Source organism: Chelmon rostratus, chromosome 4 (assembly GCF_017976325.1).
Source record: "Chelmon rostratus isolate fCheRos1 chromosome 4, fCheRos1.pri, whole genome shotgun sequence".
Classification (NCBI taxonomy): Eukaryota; Metazoa; Chordata; class Actinopteri; order Chaetodontiformes; family Chaetodontidae; genus Chelmon; species Chelmon rostratus.
Window position 1 is genome coordinate 23889455 of NC_055661.1, and position 19964 is coordinate 23909418.

Genomic DNA, 19964 nt, shown 5'->3' on the forward strand with positions numbered 1-19964 from the left:
AACTTAGGAGGCAGTGAAGATGCGTTTTTATTGATGTCAGTGCAGTCAGACTGTTCATATTCTCTTGAAAAGGAAGAAACACTGCCTGTGCTCACACCCACATCATGATTTGGCTTGATCAGACAGCAAACAGTTTGCTTACCGGCTTCACGTGTGTCACTCAGACACTGGACATGAAACATGTGCCCAGCATTTGCAAAATAAGATGAGCACCTCAGTGCAGGCGGGTTTACTTTGAAGAAAATCCTCCTAAAGTGGCGAATCTGGGAGAGAAGACCCCAAAGTCCAGAGGCAGTGTCAATTACATGGAAAACAGCACCATCTTGTGACCTGTTTGTGTTACTTCAAGTCAGAAACCAACCCACCAGTGATTGTAAGCTTGTGTTCAGCACTATGTAAGCTACTATAACACTAAATTAATCCATGTTACTAAATACTGCATTTGTTTCATTTTGGTATTTCTTTGTTTGTCAAACTTTACCTTTATTAACCAGAAATAGAAATGCACATAATTTCTTACACATTCTGCCAACAACCTCAAAATAGAAAAATGAAATAAAGATAATATTAAAAATTCAGTGGCTGCTGTGTTGTGTCTACATATCCACCTTGTTTTGTTATGTAGGTTCCTGCTGAGGCATTCAGAACCCTCAAAATTCACTAGTAAATATAAATAATAATGATAAATATAAAATAGTTGTAACATTTTCAGATTAAAATAATCAAATCTGACAGTCTGACAACATTTAACACTGTTACGACACAACAGTAATGCATGAGGTTTACACCATGTCTAAACAAAGACAAATAATTAATTATAAATTAGTAAAACATATGAATAACAAACTGGAGAATAAGCTTCAAACATGTCAGGCCTGCACATTTGATACATTTCTACTCAAAACAGAAAAAAAATATTGAAACTGTATAACTGTTGTTGATAAACACAGTTCATTTGCATATGATTGCACTCTGTTTTTATCTACATTTCACGCAGCGTCTCAACTTTCTTAGAGTTGGGGTTGTCGTGAAACTGTCTCTACGATGCCGTAGGATAGATGCTGGCCTACACGCTGGGAAAGGGAGGGGTGAGGCGAGAGGTGTTCAGTTGGTTGCAATCTGCAACTTCACCAATAGATGCCTCTAAATCATAAGTCATGTTTCAAAGGTTTATACAAACCACAAATTATTATTATTATTATTAATAATAATAATAATAATAATAATAATAATAATAATAATAATAATAATAATAATAATAATAACAATAATTATTATTATTATTATTATTATTATTATTATTGTTATAATCACAATTATTTTACAATTATTTAAAGATAGGGTTGTCCCTGGCTCACTATCATTTTTGTGATTTTTGTGTATCCGATTGGATTTATTATGAAATTGAGGAGAAAGAAGAAAGTGAAGAGAACCACAGAGCTGAATTACGACAAAGATACCCTGCAAACAGGAGGTGGTTCAAGCTCTTTTAAAGCTGAAAGTCACAGTGAGCAAAAAGCTCTAGATAAGACAGTGAAGGGCTGGTTACTTGCTGGGCTAAGTGTCAAAGCTGCAGTATGCATTTAAAACCAAATAAACTGGCAACAGGTCTAAAAATTAAAAGAGATGCTCTTAATATATAGAAACTGGTATCAAATCTGCACATTCCACCAAGCACAAAATGCACAGAAATAGTGCTTTAAAGATGCAAAAGGCACAACAATGACTTAGATGAGTAAGGTGTTAGAAAAGAAGCATCATGTGACTGCTGGTCTTTAAAGATGTAGATTAATCATGTAGATTATAATCTTTGTCTAAGATTTTATAAACTAAATGCTGTTTATTGCAGCATGAAAGCAAATATATTTTCAGTTCATGCAGACTTTAGAGGTTGCACTTTGTCTCCTGTTTTGCATTATCTTGGTATTTATTAAACAGGGAGCACTCACCAGCATAATTGTTCTAGTGACACTGTAACCCCTCTGTGTCAGATCCTGTGTTACTTCTTCTATAGTGCATTTTCTAGTAATGCTGGTATTCTTTGATGACTCCAGAAATCATGGTTAGACCAATAATTCACTACTGAGGAAGGTTTTTGTTCCATTCATTTCCTCATGTCTTCACTTGTTTTGAGGAGCCACACTGGATCAATCATCAATCTGCCCTGTCTATATGCTAAAACCAGAGCTGTAGTTCATTCTACATCTCTCCCTGTGAAGAAGAGGTAAGGCTGATGCATGTTCATGCAGGTGTTGGTACATTTCGCACTTATCTTGGCAAGATACGACATTCATGCATGTGCATCTGTGTTAATGAGAGAAGCAATGGTGGAATGTAATGTACATAACTGAAGGAGAGCGCTTAAAGACAAGTTACAGGTGCTTGTATTTTTTTACTTCACTACAATCTGACGACTTTAGTTACTAGTTACTTTACAAATACATCAGAAACTGTTCTTTGAATAATATGAAAACCAGTTGTTAAGTATTTTAAATAATATTTTTTTTATCCTTTTTAATGCAAAAGCATTCAATGCTCATTCCAGCTTCTTCAAGGTTTGGACTATTGGTTGGACAAAACAAGCTTTGAGCTTTTTTTTCTTTACAAACAAACAATCAATCAATTATGGAGAAATTAGCTGGTTAATCCATGCTTTAAATAATCATTAGTTTTCAGTCCTTTACAAAAAGATGTTAAAAATTAGCTCTACCTCAACCAATTACAACAGTAAACTCCTGCTTTAACATTAATGTATGAGTAATAATAATCTTATGATGTGCTGTATATAGTCATAGGGAACACTGAGTAATTTTCTAATACTTAAATAACATTTTCAATGCAGGACTTTTACTTGCACCTGAGTATTTTTTACTGTATGGTACTTTTACTTAAAGTTAAGGGTGTGAATACTTCCTCCACCAATGGAGAGAAGGACTGTAACTGACGCACAAAAATGATTGCTATTTAGCAGTATTAAGTGTCTCTCTGGGCCTGAGGTACACGTCTCTTCACATGCTTTTACTCTGAACACTGAGAAAAGTCTCCTGTTCAGTGCTTGGTTGTTTAACGGGCAGAAAATACTTGTGTAAATGTTTGTAAATCAAAATATGTACAAAATGGGAACTTTTTTTTGTAACTTCAGTGGCTTCCATGTTTACCTCTGTTTGTTATTGTTCTTTTGCATGCAGTGACTTCAGGACCGAGACCAGTTCACACAGGCCACATTTAAAAAAAACAAACAAACAAACAAAAAAAACCAGACATGAACATGTAGGCTTGCAGAGTGAACGTAGTCTTCCACAAAAAAGAATGTGCAGACATAACTCACTAATTACTGGGATTGCCACAACCGTGCAGACGCGTCATACAACGTCACAAGCTGGGGGTGCATGTGTCGTCCCAAAGTTTTGATATCTGGATTTTTAAATATCTTTATTTTACGTTGTGGCTATGATTTCCATAATTTACCTCTATAATCATTTTGTATTATGAGTCAAACGTATTATCCCAATTATGGCGAGGATCATACTACAAAATTTAAGGCCGTCCCCCTTTCCCCGTTGTTTTGGTTTCTTCCACAAATTGCAGAATGAAGTCGATGCCAAACAGCATGTACGTTCGCACTGCAGCCAGGCCAGGTTTCTGTACACAACGGTAACAGTTGCGCATCACTTCTTGAGGATATAAGGGCTCCATCTTAACGGTGTGTTGCTGAAGAGGTTCGTAGAGCATCCATCCCTTTTTCCATACGTGTGAATACAGTTAGTTTAGTTATGCACATTTAATTGCATTTCAGACATGTAGGCATACTTACTTTGCAACTTTGCAAAGTTGCTTTGAACCATCTTAGTATCCGTCCCCCAATGCTGTTGTTCCTCCTGCAGTCGTGGCAGAGGACACCGGAAGTGGACATGGAGAGAGTGAGGGGTTTCTTTAGGGGTCTTGTCTTGACAGACGTTCATCTTTGTCTGAAAATTACAGGTTATTTATACCTTTACATGTACAGCTCTGAGCATGTTGGTAACTCCCTTTAACCTGTTGCTATGTTCTCTAAATTAATTTGCATCCCAGATTTAGTCCCTTTTTATGTGAATTTATGCCCCTTAAACTTTTTGGGTGTGGCAGAAAAGGTTCAGCTCATTCTCCAGGAAAGCGGCTGCAGAGTAGAAGCTGGTGTAGAAGTGAGTGAATCATTTTCAATAAACATAGCAGCATGAATAACTGATGTGAAACTGTCTGAAGGAAAACACAGTTTGCCCTAAAATAAAGTTGAGCAACAAAAACTTGAAGTTTTTAAAATAATCCCCGATACTCTTTGAATATATATATATATATATATATATATTAAATTGTAGAAAATTATGTCCTTATTTTCTTTTTTTCCAGAGGAATGATGGAGCCACTGATCTTTAAAGTGTGATGAAGCTTAAATCTGATTTGCCACTGATTTGTCTCAGCCCCAAATTGATATAATTAACCTTGATTGACTCAAGCCACTTGAGGCGCCGTCATTTATAAGCAAATTAATTAAAAAACAATGGGTGTGAAAGAGAGTCAACATGAAACTGCTTCACGTCACACCTCAAAACATCTCCTGTTCCTCCAGTTCTGACCTCTCCGTCAGATCAGAGTCCTCGCTGCTGCCAGTCGTTCGTCCTCTCCAGCATGGTTCAGAAGGTGGCCGTGATCGGTGCGGGGATTTCTGGTCTCACCAGCGTTAAGGCATGTTTGGATGAAGGTCTGGAGCCCACCTGCTTTGAGAGCGGCCATGACATCGGGGGTCTTTGGAGATTTAAGGTGAGGGACAGTGCTTTTATACAAACACTGACACAAACAAGCTCATGTTTTCACTGCGCCATGCACTGCAGTCACACTCATTTGTACATTAATCTGTGTATTTATACACATGTCAATCTGACCGTAAATGAAATAAAGTAAAACCTCGGTGGCTCTAATGTTGTTGGAAGATTACTGATGCTAAAAACGAGAGCTGACATTGGTAGTTCAGCTTTTAAAGGACTACACAAAGTTTTATTAAAGTTTGACCCTCTAACTTCCCTTTAATGGTCAGACTTTTTCTCCACTTTTCATCAAACCGGGAAGTTTTTCTGATGTTCTGAACTGGAGCAGCAGCTGTGTGGGATATGTAGGAGACGCAGACAAGGGAAGCGGGCTAGAGGCATTTCGCACATCTGGCCAATGCCTGCTCTCTAACAAATAAGATGGATAAACTGCAGCTCCTAAACAGAACAAACACAGTCCGTCGCCCTGTGCTTCACTGAAACCTGGCTCTGTTAGCACACATCAGACACCTGCCTGGCTTTCACCGCTTCCAAGCGGACCGCCTAGCGGAGCTCTCTGGGAAAACCAGGGGAGGCAGAATCGATCTGTTAAACTCCTGAGGTTTGCCGACGACACAGCATTCACCAACCTCATCTGAGACGATGTTGAGTCTGCATACAGACGTGAGGTGGAACAACTGGTCCTCTTGTGCAGTCAGAACTAGAGTGAGAAGTTCAGGAGAAGCCCCTCAAGACTGCCCCCGATCACCATCCTCAACAATGCTGTTGAACTATCCACTATCTCCTGGGACCTAAGATGGACCTCAATAGACCTCAATGGACCTAAGATGCACTTCCTGCTTCAGCTGAAGAAGTTCAACAACTGCTGATCCAGCTCTGCACAGGAACAATCGAGTCTGTTCTATGCACATCCATCATCATCTGGTTTGGGTCTGCAACCAAACAAGATGAGAGAAGACTGTAATGGACTACAAGGACCGCTGAGAAAATCATTGGTGCCAACCTGCCTTCCATTCAGGACTTATACATCTCCAGACTGAGGGAACGGGCAGGAAGCATCACTGCAGACCCCTCACATCCTGGACACAACCTGTTCTAACTTCTCCCCTCTGGGAGGCGCTACAGCTCACTGAACGGCAAAACAACCAGACAACCCTGGTGAACAGTTAGTCAATCATACAGTGTCACTAAGCCTCTGACACCAAAAACATCCACTGACTGGCCATTATAACCCATTAATGCACAGATTTTAACATGTGCATTCATCACTCACTGTTGCTGTTTTTTTTTTTATTTTGCATTATTTAACTTTTTGTTCAGTTTTTTGTTTGTTTGTTTTTTCCTTTCCTTCTAAACCAGAGTTACATTACTTGTATGTGCGCACATACTTGGCCAATAAAGCCAATTCCGACTCAGATTCTAACATTTCCTGTATCTTTCAGTTGTCACTAAGGACAGCTCTGACTTTGGTAGATTGGTTTGCTTTCAATATAGCAAATAAGTATGTTAAATAATTGCTGAGTATCATTTTTGTTATTCATTATCATTTAAATGACAACATGTGGGCTTGTAGCAGCACTGAAGCAGGATACAAACATACTTTGGTTTTTACTGGTAATACTGACACAATATTCATCAATAATAACACTTTTAAATCCCTACAAGACGCTGAGCTTAAGTTGTTCACACAGGAAATCAAGAGTGTAGAGTCTTAACATTGCTCTTTCTCGCTCTACAGATCATATAATTAAAACAGTATCCTTACTTTGTATTTTAATTGCTGCTGATTAATGTAGCATATCAATATATTAAAACTTTGTACCAGAACAGTAAAAAATCTTTCACCTTGAATTGCAATAACCCTTTAAAGAGACGCTTTAATTACGGACAATGTCATCTTTCTCCAGGAGAAGCCCGAGCTCGGACGTGCCAACATCTATCAATCGGTGGTCATTAACAGCTCCAAAGAGATGATGGCCTTCAGTGACTTCCCTCCGCCGGCTGAGCTCCCCAACAACATGCACCACTCGGAGGTGCTGCTGTACATGCGCCTCTATGCTCAGGCCTTCAAACTGCTGCCGCACATACGCTTCCAGGTGAGTGGGCTGAAGGTGATAAGAAGCTCAGGTAAGTTTTTCACATGGACCAAAGCTTATAAGCCTGCCCAACAGGTCGCTCAACACAACAATCCTTTGAGTCATGGAGGCTTTAAAAATGATTCAACTCCCAACCTGCAAGAAAAATATAACAATAAATTCTCGTTATGGCAGATAAATTGGTGAATTATATATAGATATTGGAATGTACAAATGATACGAATGTATGTTATAGCTGCACATGAATACATTATAGTGTGTTGAAAACTATTTATTGAATGTTTTTATAATGCTTATAAGTGCTGAATAGGGGAACTGTGTGTGTGTGTGTGTGTCTCAGACGACCGTGGTCAGTGTGAGGCAGAGGCCAGATTTTGCTGCGACAGGCCAGTGGGAGGTGGAGACAGAGAACAGCGAAGGTCAGAGGGACACTCATGTTTTTGACGCCGTGCTGGTTTGTACCGGACACTTCACCCGACCTCACCTGCCACTCAAAGACTTCCCAGGTACCATAACACTTCCATTCACTTTTAGCGGCTTCATAACAACAAGGTCAAAAATGCTGCACATGAGAAATGTTGTTTTCAGCCTTTGTATCTCTTGCAGCAGATCTCCCAAATGAATACAGGTTACACATTCAGCACAACGAGTGACTGATTGTTCTTAAACAATTGTTGTTTCAGGTATTGAGAGCTTTGAAGGCAGATATTTCCACAGCTGGGATTACTGCGACGCTGAGGGTCTGCAGGGGAAAAGAGTGGTGGTGATCGGGATCGGGAACTCAGGAGGTGATATTGCGGTGGATATCAGTAGAGTTGCTGAGAAGGTACAAAACTAAACCGAAGTTCTGTACTTTTGTGTCCTTTTCAAATAGAGCAGTGCTTCCTCCAAGTGGCAACCTCATGAAAAATGAAAGCAGTGCTTTCTGTAGTTCCTCGAATGACCACTTGACGCAGACTCCAAAAATGAGTCAATCCCCATTACCCCCCCATATATGAAAAAAAAAAACATGTTTACAGCCTGGTACAAAAAACAGCTTTGGTCTCTGCAGCTAATTTCCCCTTAATTTTAATATAAAACATTCATTTAAATTATATTAAGGCTTAAAGTTATGCACAATTATGGCCATGGCTGCTTTTGAGTGACAGCTCCCCACTAGGTATCAGATCAGCAACCAGGCTTCATTTAGCCGCCTCAGCTCCACCCATGCTCCACCTGTTTGACAATTTTGGTATTAGTCTGGAGTTTTGTGGAGTCAGGCACTGCCAAGATGGCGATGGCTGGAGCCACTGTCACTGAGCTTCACAATGGAGACTACGCCCATGTTTTATGCAGTTTGCGGTTGCTTCATGTTGAATAACTGCTGCCTTTGACTGTATTCTAATAAATGTGATCTAAAAATATAAACGCTGAATGCTATGTGCTTACCTGACCCGCAGGTGTTCCTCAGTACCAGGAGCGGAGCGTGGGTGGTCAGCCGTGTAGGAGAGGGCGGGCTTCCAGCTGACCTTATCGGGACTTCTCGAATGGATATGATGATACAGAAGCTCTTCTCCTCGTGGATCAACAGGATGTTGGAGAAGAAGCTGAACACAGCATTTGACCACACACTATACGGGCTGAAACCAAAACACGGGTAACAAGACAATTTAGATAGACGTCTTGATTGTCTTGATTTTATTGTGTGGTCAACTAAAAGTCTATCTAGCAGTGCCTCAGACCACAGTATGAAAGTAATGGCACAACGTAAGACATGCTGATGACTTTGCTGCTTGCCAGAGGGCCCAGGAATTTCTAGTTTGTCTTGCAGGTGGTCTGAACATAACATGACTAATGCACAAAACAGGATTTGCCTTTGTGCAGAGTGACCTCTTCATGCAGACTTTTCAGTTTTCTTCTGTAGCTTGTCCACTTTATAGTTCTAGTCCCCATGTGCCATAGTTAAAAAAAGCTTTTTCATATATACTTTGTGCACCAATGAAACATTTGGCCTGATGATGGTCCTAGAAGATACTGTAGATCATCTGGGTTCCAGGTGTTTATAGTGCAGGTGCAAAATAAAAACTACCGTTTGTAATTAAGGAGTGTGAACAAGATGTAAATTGGAATATTTTGTCTGGTCTGATTTGACCTAAAGGGAACAATTTTTTTGTTTCCTAGACGACAGTGTTTTTGCGCCTCTGAGGCACTCTGAGATAAAGCTCCCTAACACAGCCCTGCTCTCTTTCTGGCAGTTTTTATGCACAGATCCCTGTCGTGAATGACGACCTGCCAGCTCGGATCATCTCAGGTCGGGTTCAGGTGAAGCCAAATGTGAAGGAGTTCTGTGGGTCCAGTGTGGCTTTTGCAGATGGGAGCGTTATAGACAAGGTGTGTATTAGTACAACACTGTGACATGTGTGTGTCACATCATGTAGAAAAACACATTGTTGGGTTCAATACTGTCATATGGCACCATCCATTTTTGGCCTGTCCTTCCTTTTTCAGAGCTTGATTTTAAGTTTAAGTTTTATGTGTGAGTCATTCAGGTGGATGTGGTGGTGTTTGCCACAGGGTACAACTACAGCTTCCCCTTCCTGCCCTCAGCTCTGCAGGATAAATGTGGTTACAGGCTGCGTCTCTACAAGCACGTGTTCCCTCCTGCACTGACCCGGCCTACGCTGGCCGTGGTGGGCTTCATCCATGGCTTAGGGGCTATCAACCCTCTGGCTGAGATGCAGGGCCGCTGGGCTACGAGAGTGTTTAAAGGTAAAGTACAGCACAGAAGCTAACTATGAGTTTTATGCACATGTTTGCTGACAGCATTCATCACTACACAGGATGTTTTATAATTATTGGTAATTACTTTTTTACTAGTACTATTTATTTCATGCAGGCTTAATGACCCTCCCCTCAGAAGACACCATGATGAAGGAAATTGAGAAAGACACAGTAACAATGCATCAGAGGTAGGAAATAAGACGAATTGTAGAGTCTGCAAGATATTAAGATTATATTATTACGATTTTACACAACGCGCAAATGATCCATCCCTCTGCTGTCTATTAGGCAGTTGCAGTTAGCAGCAATTAGCAGTCGTTTTATTGTTTTTAAAATTTTTTTTTTTTTCTTTCTCTCTGTTAGGTTTGCCTGCTCAGAACGTAACCCCATCCAGGTGGACTACATCCCTTACCTGGACTCCCTGGCAGAGCAGGTGGGGGTTCGGCCAAACATATTGCGGCTTTTGCTGAAAGACCCCAGACTGGCACTGCAGGTTTTGACGGGTCCCTGCACTCCCTATCAGTACCGTCTGACAGGGCCGGGCCAGTGGGCTGGAGCCCGTCAGGCCATTCTCACTCAGTGGGAGCGGGTGTTCCAGCCTTTCAGGACCAGAACGATACCAGATCCGGAGACCAGATCTTCTTCTAAACGGAGCATCGCAGTGATTTTCTCAGGTGCAGCGCTACTGTGCTGCATCTACTACAATAAACACCCTCTCTCCTCTTTCTTCTCTCCTCTGTCATTCTTCAGATCTCCTCAGTAAGCCGAATGGTTATGTGCATGTATGAGCCGTGTTTTTACTCTGTACTAATCTGACAATTTGAATGAGAAATAAAGTTTTTAAAACATCTATGTAATGCTCTGAGCACACTGAACACCTTTGCTTCCTGCTCTCTCTCGTAGCTTTCTTGGCACTGGAAGGTTTGTACAAACCACTTCGTCATATTCACTGCTGTACATTTGATATAATTCAGCACAATTAAGCTGTCTTCTGGTGGTGAATGACAGTATATGTGGAGACATCTCATACATTTTAGTCTTGCCGGTAAAAGTGATTGGAATCAGCCCCGTCGACTACTTGTTGGGCCTCATGCCTGCAGGAGCCAGGCCTGATCTGGGCCTGTAGAGAAACCTTCCTGAGACAAGAGTTTCTATTGCTTGCTTATTGTGTTTGCAGAAAAGTTAAATGTGGGTTACGCAGAATGACTGGAACAAACAAATAAAATCATAAACGTGATGGCCTTCATTTTACGGTAAGGTCAAGTCTATCTGCAAGGTGCTAACAATTGAAATAGTGCAAAGGGAGAAATAATGAATGGATTTATACTGACAGTGACAGTGCATGATGATATTTACATGTTAAAAACAGCACATTTCAAACTGTTAGATGTTATCTATTATGGAGGTAAGTGGATATGCTGGTGTTCAAGGTCTATTGACACTGTAGCTGGTCATCAGAGTGAAGGCCTGTGGGAAGAAACTGGCCTGTCTGATTGTTTGGTACCTGTAGAGGAGAGAAGTTGGCATTGCAATCAGTAATTCAGCGTATTCAAAAAAAATTAAAAGTAAAACCAGCAGACTGAAACACAACCTGAATACCCTTTGCTCTTTCAGTGTGACATGCTTGTTTGTAGAGCTTCCCAAACTTTGAACACTTGCTGCATAAATCATTAATTTAAACTGCTGGAAATCAGTAAACCTATAACAAACAGAGCTTTTAGTTTAAACTGTCCACCTGTATTATAAATTCCTCTTTTTATTTCGCATTTTAACTCATCATGATTGCTCAACTTCTGACTTATAAAAGACTTGATGAGAGCAGACAGTGAGCAACTTATTAATTAACAACTTGCATGTCTAAAAGCACACTTCATGTATGTCTGTATGCATAATTTCAAGACTAAATATGGCCTACCCTGGACTGTGGCTGACATAACACACTCTCAGTCACCGTGATATCGTTGTCCGTGAACTCCATCTTACAGTGCAGCCTTATCTGTATGCCTTTGCACCAATTAAGCAACCGGACCGCTGCGGTGACTCAAGAGTAGCAGGATACTGATAAATTTACACAGTCCCTTTCAGAGCCACTCCTCCCACCGTGCACCGTTGCATGCAGCACGAAAAAGCCGTCTCCGTCTTCAGATCGCACTTGGTAAGAAAATGTAAAATGCAGGCTCTTGGATACGAGGTGTGAACCTGCGTGTGCATGATGTGTTTGAGGAAGCGACAGTTGCAGCGCAGTTAAACGAGTTAATATTGAACTCGGGAGGTTGTCAGCGCTCGCGCAGAGTCACAGGAGAGAGGAAGGTTGTTGTTCGGTGTAGAAGGAAGATTTGGTTGGTTTCACGCCTTGCTTAACGTTCAAAAAGTTAACACGCGGCTTTGAGCCACATATTAATTCGTGTTGAACTTTGCATATGGAAAGTGCGCGCAACATTCCAACATGGTGTTGGAACAAAAAAAAAGAAAAAAGAAAACAAGCGAGCGGATTACTGTCCCTAACAGACAAGTCAAACATTGCTGATGTCTCATGCGTGCATCTTTTTATTTGCAGATAAAATATTTTGCAGACAGACAGACTCTGAAGTATCCGAATCAACAGGCCAGGTAGGAGAAATACCTAATAAAAACCCATGACCAGTTCCCTGTGATGTGCTCCTACATGGATGCATCTTCTTGTTTACGCATACATAGAGCTGCAACAATAAATCAAATAGTGCTCAACTGTTATATTAATCATAAACTATTTTCATAATCGAGCTTGAGCCTTTTTTCTTTAAGAAAAAAAGCCAAAATTCTCTGATTCCAGCCTCTAACGTGAATATTTTCTGTTTTTTTCACTCCTTTATGACTGGTTTTATTTAGGTTTTGGACAAAACAACACATTTGAGGACATCGTTATAGACTGAACAACTAATCAGCTATTCGAGAAAATGTTTGATAGATTCATCAGCAATGAAATGGTTCGTTGCAGCCTTACACAGCATTTTCATGCTAGTGTTTGTCTTCCCTCGTAGAGCTGAACCATGACTCGTCGCGTTGCAGTGGTTGGAGGAGGCAGTTCAGGTCTGGCCTGTATCAAATGCTGCCTGGATGAGGGCCTGGAGCCTGTCTGCTTCGAAAGCAGCAATGACATTGGCGGTCTGTGGAGGTTTAAGGTGGGTCAGGTGCAGGTGCAGGTTGGACTTTGTCTCACTCGCACAGTTTGTTGATAAGGTTAGGATGACTCCCACTTCCTGGCTGCTCTTGCAGGAGAATCCAGAGCCTGACAGGGCCAGCATCTACCACTCTGTCATCATCAACACCTCCAAGGAGATGATGTGTTTCAGCGATTTTCCCATTCCTGCACACTTCCCCAACTTCATGCACAACTCACTCATCATAGACTACTTTCGCATGTATGCAGACAACTTCCAGCTCACCAAGCACATACGCCTCAATGTAAGGATGCTTTACCAACTTGCAAAATGTCGCTTATTTCTGTATGATAGATTGAATGTATAGCCAGTAGAAGCAACTATATAACACCTAGTTTAAATGTTTCTGCCTTTCCGTATTTCAGACTAAAGTCTTGCAGGTGAAGCAGAGACCAGATTTCTCTCATTCGGGCCAGTGGGATGTTGAGACAGAGAACAAGGATGGCACAAGGGAAAAACACATTTTTGATGCTGTGATGATCTGCATTGGACATCACTGCCACCCCAACATGCCACTCCATGACTTCCCAGGTAGGCTGTAAATATCCAGAATCCACCTTTGACACTGTATAAACAAGCCTGTGTTGGCAGCCGTGTGGTTACATAATGCTTTATCAACAGAAAGCAGCAGCACCCAGAGAGAATAATGTCAGTATAATGACATTATAATGGCATAGATTATATATTTGGGCAAAAGGTATAATGTCAAATGCAGAACAAAGTGTTCTTGCGGCAAAAGAATGTTGTTTTTTTCACGGATTTTTTCTTTTCTTGTATTTTAAAAAGTCTTTATGGCATTTTATTGAAACCAAACCACAGCATTAGATCGAAAATTTATATTTCATTTTTTACGTCAATCTTGCAGCAAAAGCGTACAGACATTTATTTGTTTGCTGTAAATGGCTTTGGACAAAAAAAGACAGAAATGTAGTTCAGTCACATGTCTCTCCTCTCAGGCATTGACACTTTCAAGGGAAAGTACTTCCACAGCCGAGACTACAAGACTCCTGAGGAGTGGAGGAATAAAAAGGCTGTAGTGATTGGAATTGGAAACTCTGGAGGAGACATATCGGTGGAACTGAGCAGAGTCACCAAGCAGGTTTGGATGAGATGGTTGCATATATATATTTGGTGTCTGACAACACACTCGTTCACAGCGGCTTTACAGTAGAATGTCCATGTCTGTTCTTCCCAGGTTTACCTGAGCACTCGAAGAGGAGCCTGGATTCTGAACCGAGTCGCGGACAATGGGCTTCCACTTGATTTGTTTTTCAACAGGGTGCTGCTTTTTCTGCAGAAAATCCTTCCCTTTGGTGTACTTTGTCGTCTGGGAGAGAGCCGACTCAACCAAAGATTTGACCACGCTCTGTACAATCTTAAGCCAAAGCACAGGTACAGTATAAGTATTGCATGCTTTGACGAGTTTTTGGACTGGAGGATGTTTTTGCCCTACGAATGGCAGACTCTCTGCACTATCGCTGTAATCCAGACGAGATATCTCCACGATTGTGTGCCGGTCCACAGACAATAGATCTGAACAGCGGTGCTGCCACCTTGACATTCCCTAGGGCCACCCAGGCCTTAATTTATCCTTAAATTATACTGTTTGAAGAGTAAGTGCACTTTGTGCTGTTTTTGTCACCTTCAAGTATACTCAAGTGCACTCAAGTAGTCCTTGAGTGTGTAAATAGTGTTAACTGTAAGTAGTTGCTAAATTGGCACAACCTTTTACAAACCTTAAGTGTACTGAAGTGCACCAGTGAAAATCAGGATTCATGAACATTCAAAACACACTTGCAGTACAATTGTATTATATCACCAATGTGTTGAAAACATACTTAGAAGGAGGTGAAATTAAAGTACACTTTGATTAAAATGCTAATTGTGGAATACAAAGGACTTGAAAATAAGTATGCTTTTCATAACTACACTTTATTACAATTCAAGGTATATGCAACTTAGTACACTTTTTAAAGTACAATTTATAATACACTCACAATAAAGTAAGTACTTTGAAATACCACCAGTTTTGCAGAATTAGCATATTCATTTTTAATACATTTAAGTAGAACTTAATGGCATTTATTTAAAATTATGTGTCAAATATACTTTAAGCACAAAAAGTGAACATTTGCTTGTAATGACTTTTGTATACTTACATCATATTTCTAATACAGTGGAGTATACTGCTTTTTGACCTGGGTGCCGTCAGGGCTAAAGCAGAGGTTTTCAAACTGTGAGGTTGAAGAGGAGGTGTGGAGGGAGAGAGGTGAGGTAAACATACTGTGTGAGCTGCAGGAAGTCAGTTGTTGTAGTTTGTCTGGTTTTGATCTGCCTCCCGACACAGTCAACAGTTGAAGCAGCAGCAGTGGCTGTGACACACAGCTCATGCAGGCAATTCAGGTACATCATCATATTACATATCGAAAATCGTCTTCTCTTTTAGAGTCACAATCTCAACACAGACATGGTACACATATTTTTCGACTGAATGTGACTTACACTTACCAAGGATACGGTTCTCAAATGAATGCTTAGAAATCATAGGAAAAGGACCTCATAACTCCAGAACTTGCTTGAGAATTATCATTTTTTTAAGTTTTCATCAGTATCAGAGTCGTCCAGTGACACCTAATTGTACATTCATGGGTACATTGCAAATAGGGGCTGCAAATAGCTATTACAGCATATTTCTAATGGTGCCAATTTGCCAGAATGTGAACAAATTTAGGAAAAAACACTGTTGTTGTAGCGTAACCCAGCTCCAAAACTTCAAGCATGATTATCCCCCAAAAAGAATTAAGACAAAGAATAAAAAGAGCAGTGTTAAAATCCATCTCTCTGCACTTTTCATGTTCCTATCAATTGACTGTTGGAGAGGCGCAGTTATTTCAGTTTAGTTTTAGGAGAGCCAGGGTGTCAGATTTTGAAAACCCCTGTACTAAAGAATTATAAATTTGATGGGCAGACGATTTCAAATAAATAAAACACTTACTGTATTCATCAAGTTGCAGTAAGAATTAGTTGATGTTGTATGACAATTTCTATTAGTGCAATATTGCATATAATTTACTGTTTTTGTATATTTTACTTTCTGTGCAATAGTAGTAACACTATTTATTAATATTTTTAATTTGAAGGCAGCTTACATTGTTCGTTTTCCACAGCTATTGGGGCAATAAATACTTTTTACATATTTTTTATATATATTTTTTTTCTACATACCTTATTTTTCTTTTATGTAGTCAAATTTCTTTTTGTTTGTATAATATGTGCATATATATAGCCTACTTTTTATTTTGTATTTTGTTTTTTTCAAATGTTCTCTATCTCTGCTGCTATTTTTCTTCCCGCTGCTACACATGCTGCTGTAATGCCCACATTTTCCCGGCTGGGGATAAATAAAGTTTTACCTTATCTTATCTTATCTTAAGATAACTTAACAGTGTGAATGTAAATCTCAGGTTGTTCAGCCAGCATCCCACAGTGAATGACGAGCTTCCCAGTCGCATCCTATCTGGAACAATTCAAGTGAAACCCAACATCCGCAGATTTCACGGCTCCAGTGTGGAGTTTGATGATGGGAGTGTAGAGGAGGATGTTGACCTGGTGGTAGGTTATTTTTGTAGTGACACTCACTCGCTCACACTAACAGCCTCCCTGTTCGTACACATTCATAGACTGTTGGTCAGTCGTGCGTCACTGAGACGAGTCCTCTGTCTTGCAGGTGTTTGCCACAGGTTACAGGTTTTCCTTTCCGTTCCTGGCCTCACAGGTGGTCTCAGCAACTGAGAACAAAGCCTCTCTGTACAAATATGTGTTTCCTCCTGAGCTGGAACGACCTACTCTGGCTATCATTGGTTTAGTGCAGCCACTGGGGGCCATCATGCCCATCTCTGAGATGCAGGCCCGATGGGCCACACGCATCTTTAAAGGTAATGCAGTTTCTGTGCAAACATAATTCATCCTTTTCTCATCACTCAGTCCTTTTATTTTGTCTTTAAGACGGTGAACCACTTTGTCACAATGTCTCCTCTCAAACAGGCTGCACAAAGCTTCCCTCAGTGACTGCCATGCTAAAAGATATCAAATGCAAACAGGAGGCAATGGCTAAAAGGTACTGGAGTGGATGTACTCAACTTTGTGATGACTCATGTACTTCGGATCTGAAAAGTACCAAATCTTGTTGTCCATAACATGTTCAACTCAGGTCCTTTTTTCAGGTATGTCACCAGTCAGAGACACACCATCCAAGTTGACTATGTCAGCTACATGGATGAGATAGCACAGCTGGTTGGGGTTCGACCCAACTTCGCCAAGCTGCTGCTGACTGATCCCAGGCTGGGGCTGAATGTGATGCTCGGCCCCTCAACGCCGTACCAGTATCGTCTCAGAGGGCCAGGAAAGTGGGCTGGAGCCCGTCAGGCCATCCTCACTCAGTGGGAGAGAGTGGCTCAACCCATGCAGACCAGACCCTGTGATGAGCCCCAGCAGAAGAGATCGTTCATGTGGCCTCTGATTCTGTCAGCTGCTGCTGTGGGCTTGGCTTTACACCTTAACAAGAACAACCTCCCAGCTTTCCTGCAAGATCCCACTGCATTGCTGGACTCCATCAAGGCGTACCTGCCTGCACAGTGATGTGCAGTTCATACTTTCTCCTTTTCAACTGTGTACACATTTGTGTAAACATGTCACATGTCAGGGTGGCTTCAAAGGCCACCTGATATTATACAATGCTTAAAAATTGCTATTCAACATATCACATGGTGTGATTGCTAGGACAGTGATCTGGGATCTATATGCTCATATTAGTTGTTGAATAGCTGTTAATCTACAGTTTGAATTATTCTGCTCATTCTTGTACAATTTCTAAATGTGTTTTGTCCTTGTCTCTGACTCTCTTGAAATCATATGATACAGAGGATCTCTCTCTGACATCTCTTATTAATCTTTCCCACCGTAGGCTCACACAGCCTTTATCACAATGCCTACATACCTTGCATTAGCTTGTATAGTGCTCCAAAAAGTCTGATCAGTCTGATGTGTTGAGCTACACATGATGTACCGGGATCTATGGTGTAGTACGTGGGGTAAGAATGTGCCCAACACTTTTATGCTGTTTGTAATTTGCATTGAATACAGAATATTCTGAAAAATGCAATGCGAAAGCAACAAACAGAATAATGTATAAATAACAAGAGATCAGGAAATATCATTGATGTTCTGTTCTTTACATTGATATAATTGTTTACTTATGTTATTAATTCATATGTAACTTGCATCAACCTGCTGCTTTCTACAGTATCTAATAAAAATGGATCACTGTGTTATGGTGCATACATTTTTAATACCATATTTAGCAAAGCTAATGTTTTGCCCATTACATGGCTGCAGGGTAGAGTATCTAAAGATTATAAGGTAGTTACATACTTTACACATCACATTACCATTGGACTGCTCAGGTTAAGCACATCTTGCCATAGAGAAACAGGCCAGTGTTCCGAAATTCATGTAACCAGCTATTCCAAGTTTTTTTGTATGTACATGGCTCTCTTTCATTACCGCCAAGGTCCACCTTCAACCAATGACACCTCAAATGCATCAGGGTAAGAGAGGATGGAAAAGGTCTTGGTATGGGAGCTGTGGGTGTGCATTAGGTCAGATTACTGCTGAATGAGCACAGTGCCTATTTCAATCAGGAGAGACTAGTGAATGAAGTAAAGATAACTGTTTATTATGGCAGATGATATGTGATCATTAAGTTTTTCCAAGTCTTTGGTGCTTAGACTGCAGGGTGATTCTGTAATCGAGGGGTATCGCCCTGAGCAGCAGCAAGATAAGTCCCCCCATGGAGTCCAGACACTGGTGGTGGTTGTGATGGTGGTATTGGCTGATGGGGATGATGAAGCTGAACTGAAGCTGCGAAGACTGGCTGGTGATGGGGAGGTGAAGGGGTTTACATAAGGGCGGCATGAAAGAACAAGGGCAGAGAATCATATTTAAAAAGACAGCAGCCAGATGATAGGCAGAAGGTGAAGGTGTGTTGTTGCTGTGCTATTGGATAGATAAGAAAATCTGAAATATTTATTGGCAGCCCCAGACAATGACAGCAAAGACATGATGAGTGAGCATGCATGAGAGAAGTGAATGCAGGATGGTGTGAGAAATGATCTACAGGCTAAAGCATGCAAAATGACTGACTTTTGCGGAATGATTGACCAGTGATATATATATACGTAGGCTACAGCAGACCAGGCAATGGTGAGATAATGGCTAGGAAGATTAGACAGGAGCTTAGAGCTTCATTAGTCTTCAACTGCTCAACTGCTGTCTTACCCGTGCAACAGGTGGGTGGTTTACATGATTGCTGTACCAAAAAAGAAGTCTTATTTTTGTTTTTCTGTTAATTTCAGTTGTATGCTGTCTCTCCACTGTGTGTACTCTCCTCTGCAGCTGGCACTCACTCCGCTGGTGCGCGCAGATTCAGAGAAAGGTTTGAGGTGAAGCTATAAGGTTATCTCACCATTGCATAGTCCACTGTAGCCTACGCATATATATTTCTGGGGTAATAATGCTTCTATGTTTATTAGGCAGGCCACAGGTTGGCATTCATCTAGATAACTAGTTTGTTAGGCTAATCTTTTTACCCCCTAACACACGGATTCATAGATGTCATCACTGTTATATGGTTATTATATCATGGTCAACATCCAATCAGATTGCTTTATTTGAGTCCTGTGTTCAGTGTTTGATCTCATCAGCTTAATTGATTTTTATAAATATTTGTTTATTCTGAATTTGATGCAGCAACATGTTTCAAAGAAGTTGGGACAGGAGCAACTAAAGACTGGGAAAGATGTGGAACCTCCAAAAACACCTGTTTGGAACATTCCACAGGTAAACAGGTTGATTGGTAACAGGTGATAGTATCATGATTGGGTATGAAAGGAGCATCCTGGAAAGGCTCAGTCATTCACAAGTGTGGATGGAGCGAGGTTCACCACTTTGTGAAACTGTATTTAAAAAGATAAATAATAAATAAACTTCACCTGCAGTCTCAAATGTAAAATGTTGCTTATTTCAGGATGATAGTTGAATTTATAGCC

The 19964-nt window shown here is 40.7% G+C and overlaps 2 protein-coding genes across 2 annotated transcripts; both read left to right on the forward strand.

Annotated features, from left to right (window-relative positions):
• The first annotated feature begins 4659 nt into the window (after nt 1-4659).
• LOC121605210 (flavin-containing monooxygenase 5-like) lies at nt 4660-10421 on the forward strand. Its single transcript, XM_041935034.1, has 9 exons — nt 4660-4797; nt 6710-6898; nt 7239-7404; nt 7582-7724; nt 8338-8534; nt 9133-9268; nt 9427-9646; nt 9774-9846; nt 10022-10421. The coding sequence occupies exons 1-9, from the start codon at nt 4666-4668 to the stop codon at nt 10419-10421; spliced, it is 1656 nt and encodes a 551-aa protein (XP_041790968.1). The 5' UTR covers nt 4660-4665.
• Nucleotides 10422-12687: 2266 nt separating this feature from the next.
• Nucleotides 12688-17496, forward strand: LOC121605245 (flavin-containing monooxygenase 5-like). The gene is made up of 9 exons (XM_041935088.1): nt 12688-12819; nt 12914-13102; nt 13224-13389; nt 13815-13957; nt 14054-14250; nt 16323-16470; nt 16586-16793; nt 16903-16975; nt 17082-17496. The coding sequence occupies exons 1-9, from the start codon at nt 12688-12690 to the stop codon at nt 17494-17496; spliced, it is 1671 nt and encodes a 556-aa protein (XP_041791022.1).
• The last annotated feature ends 2468 nt before the right edge of the window (nt 17497-19964 follow it).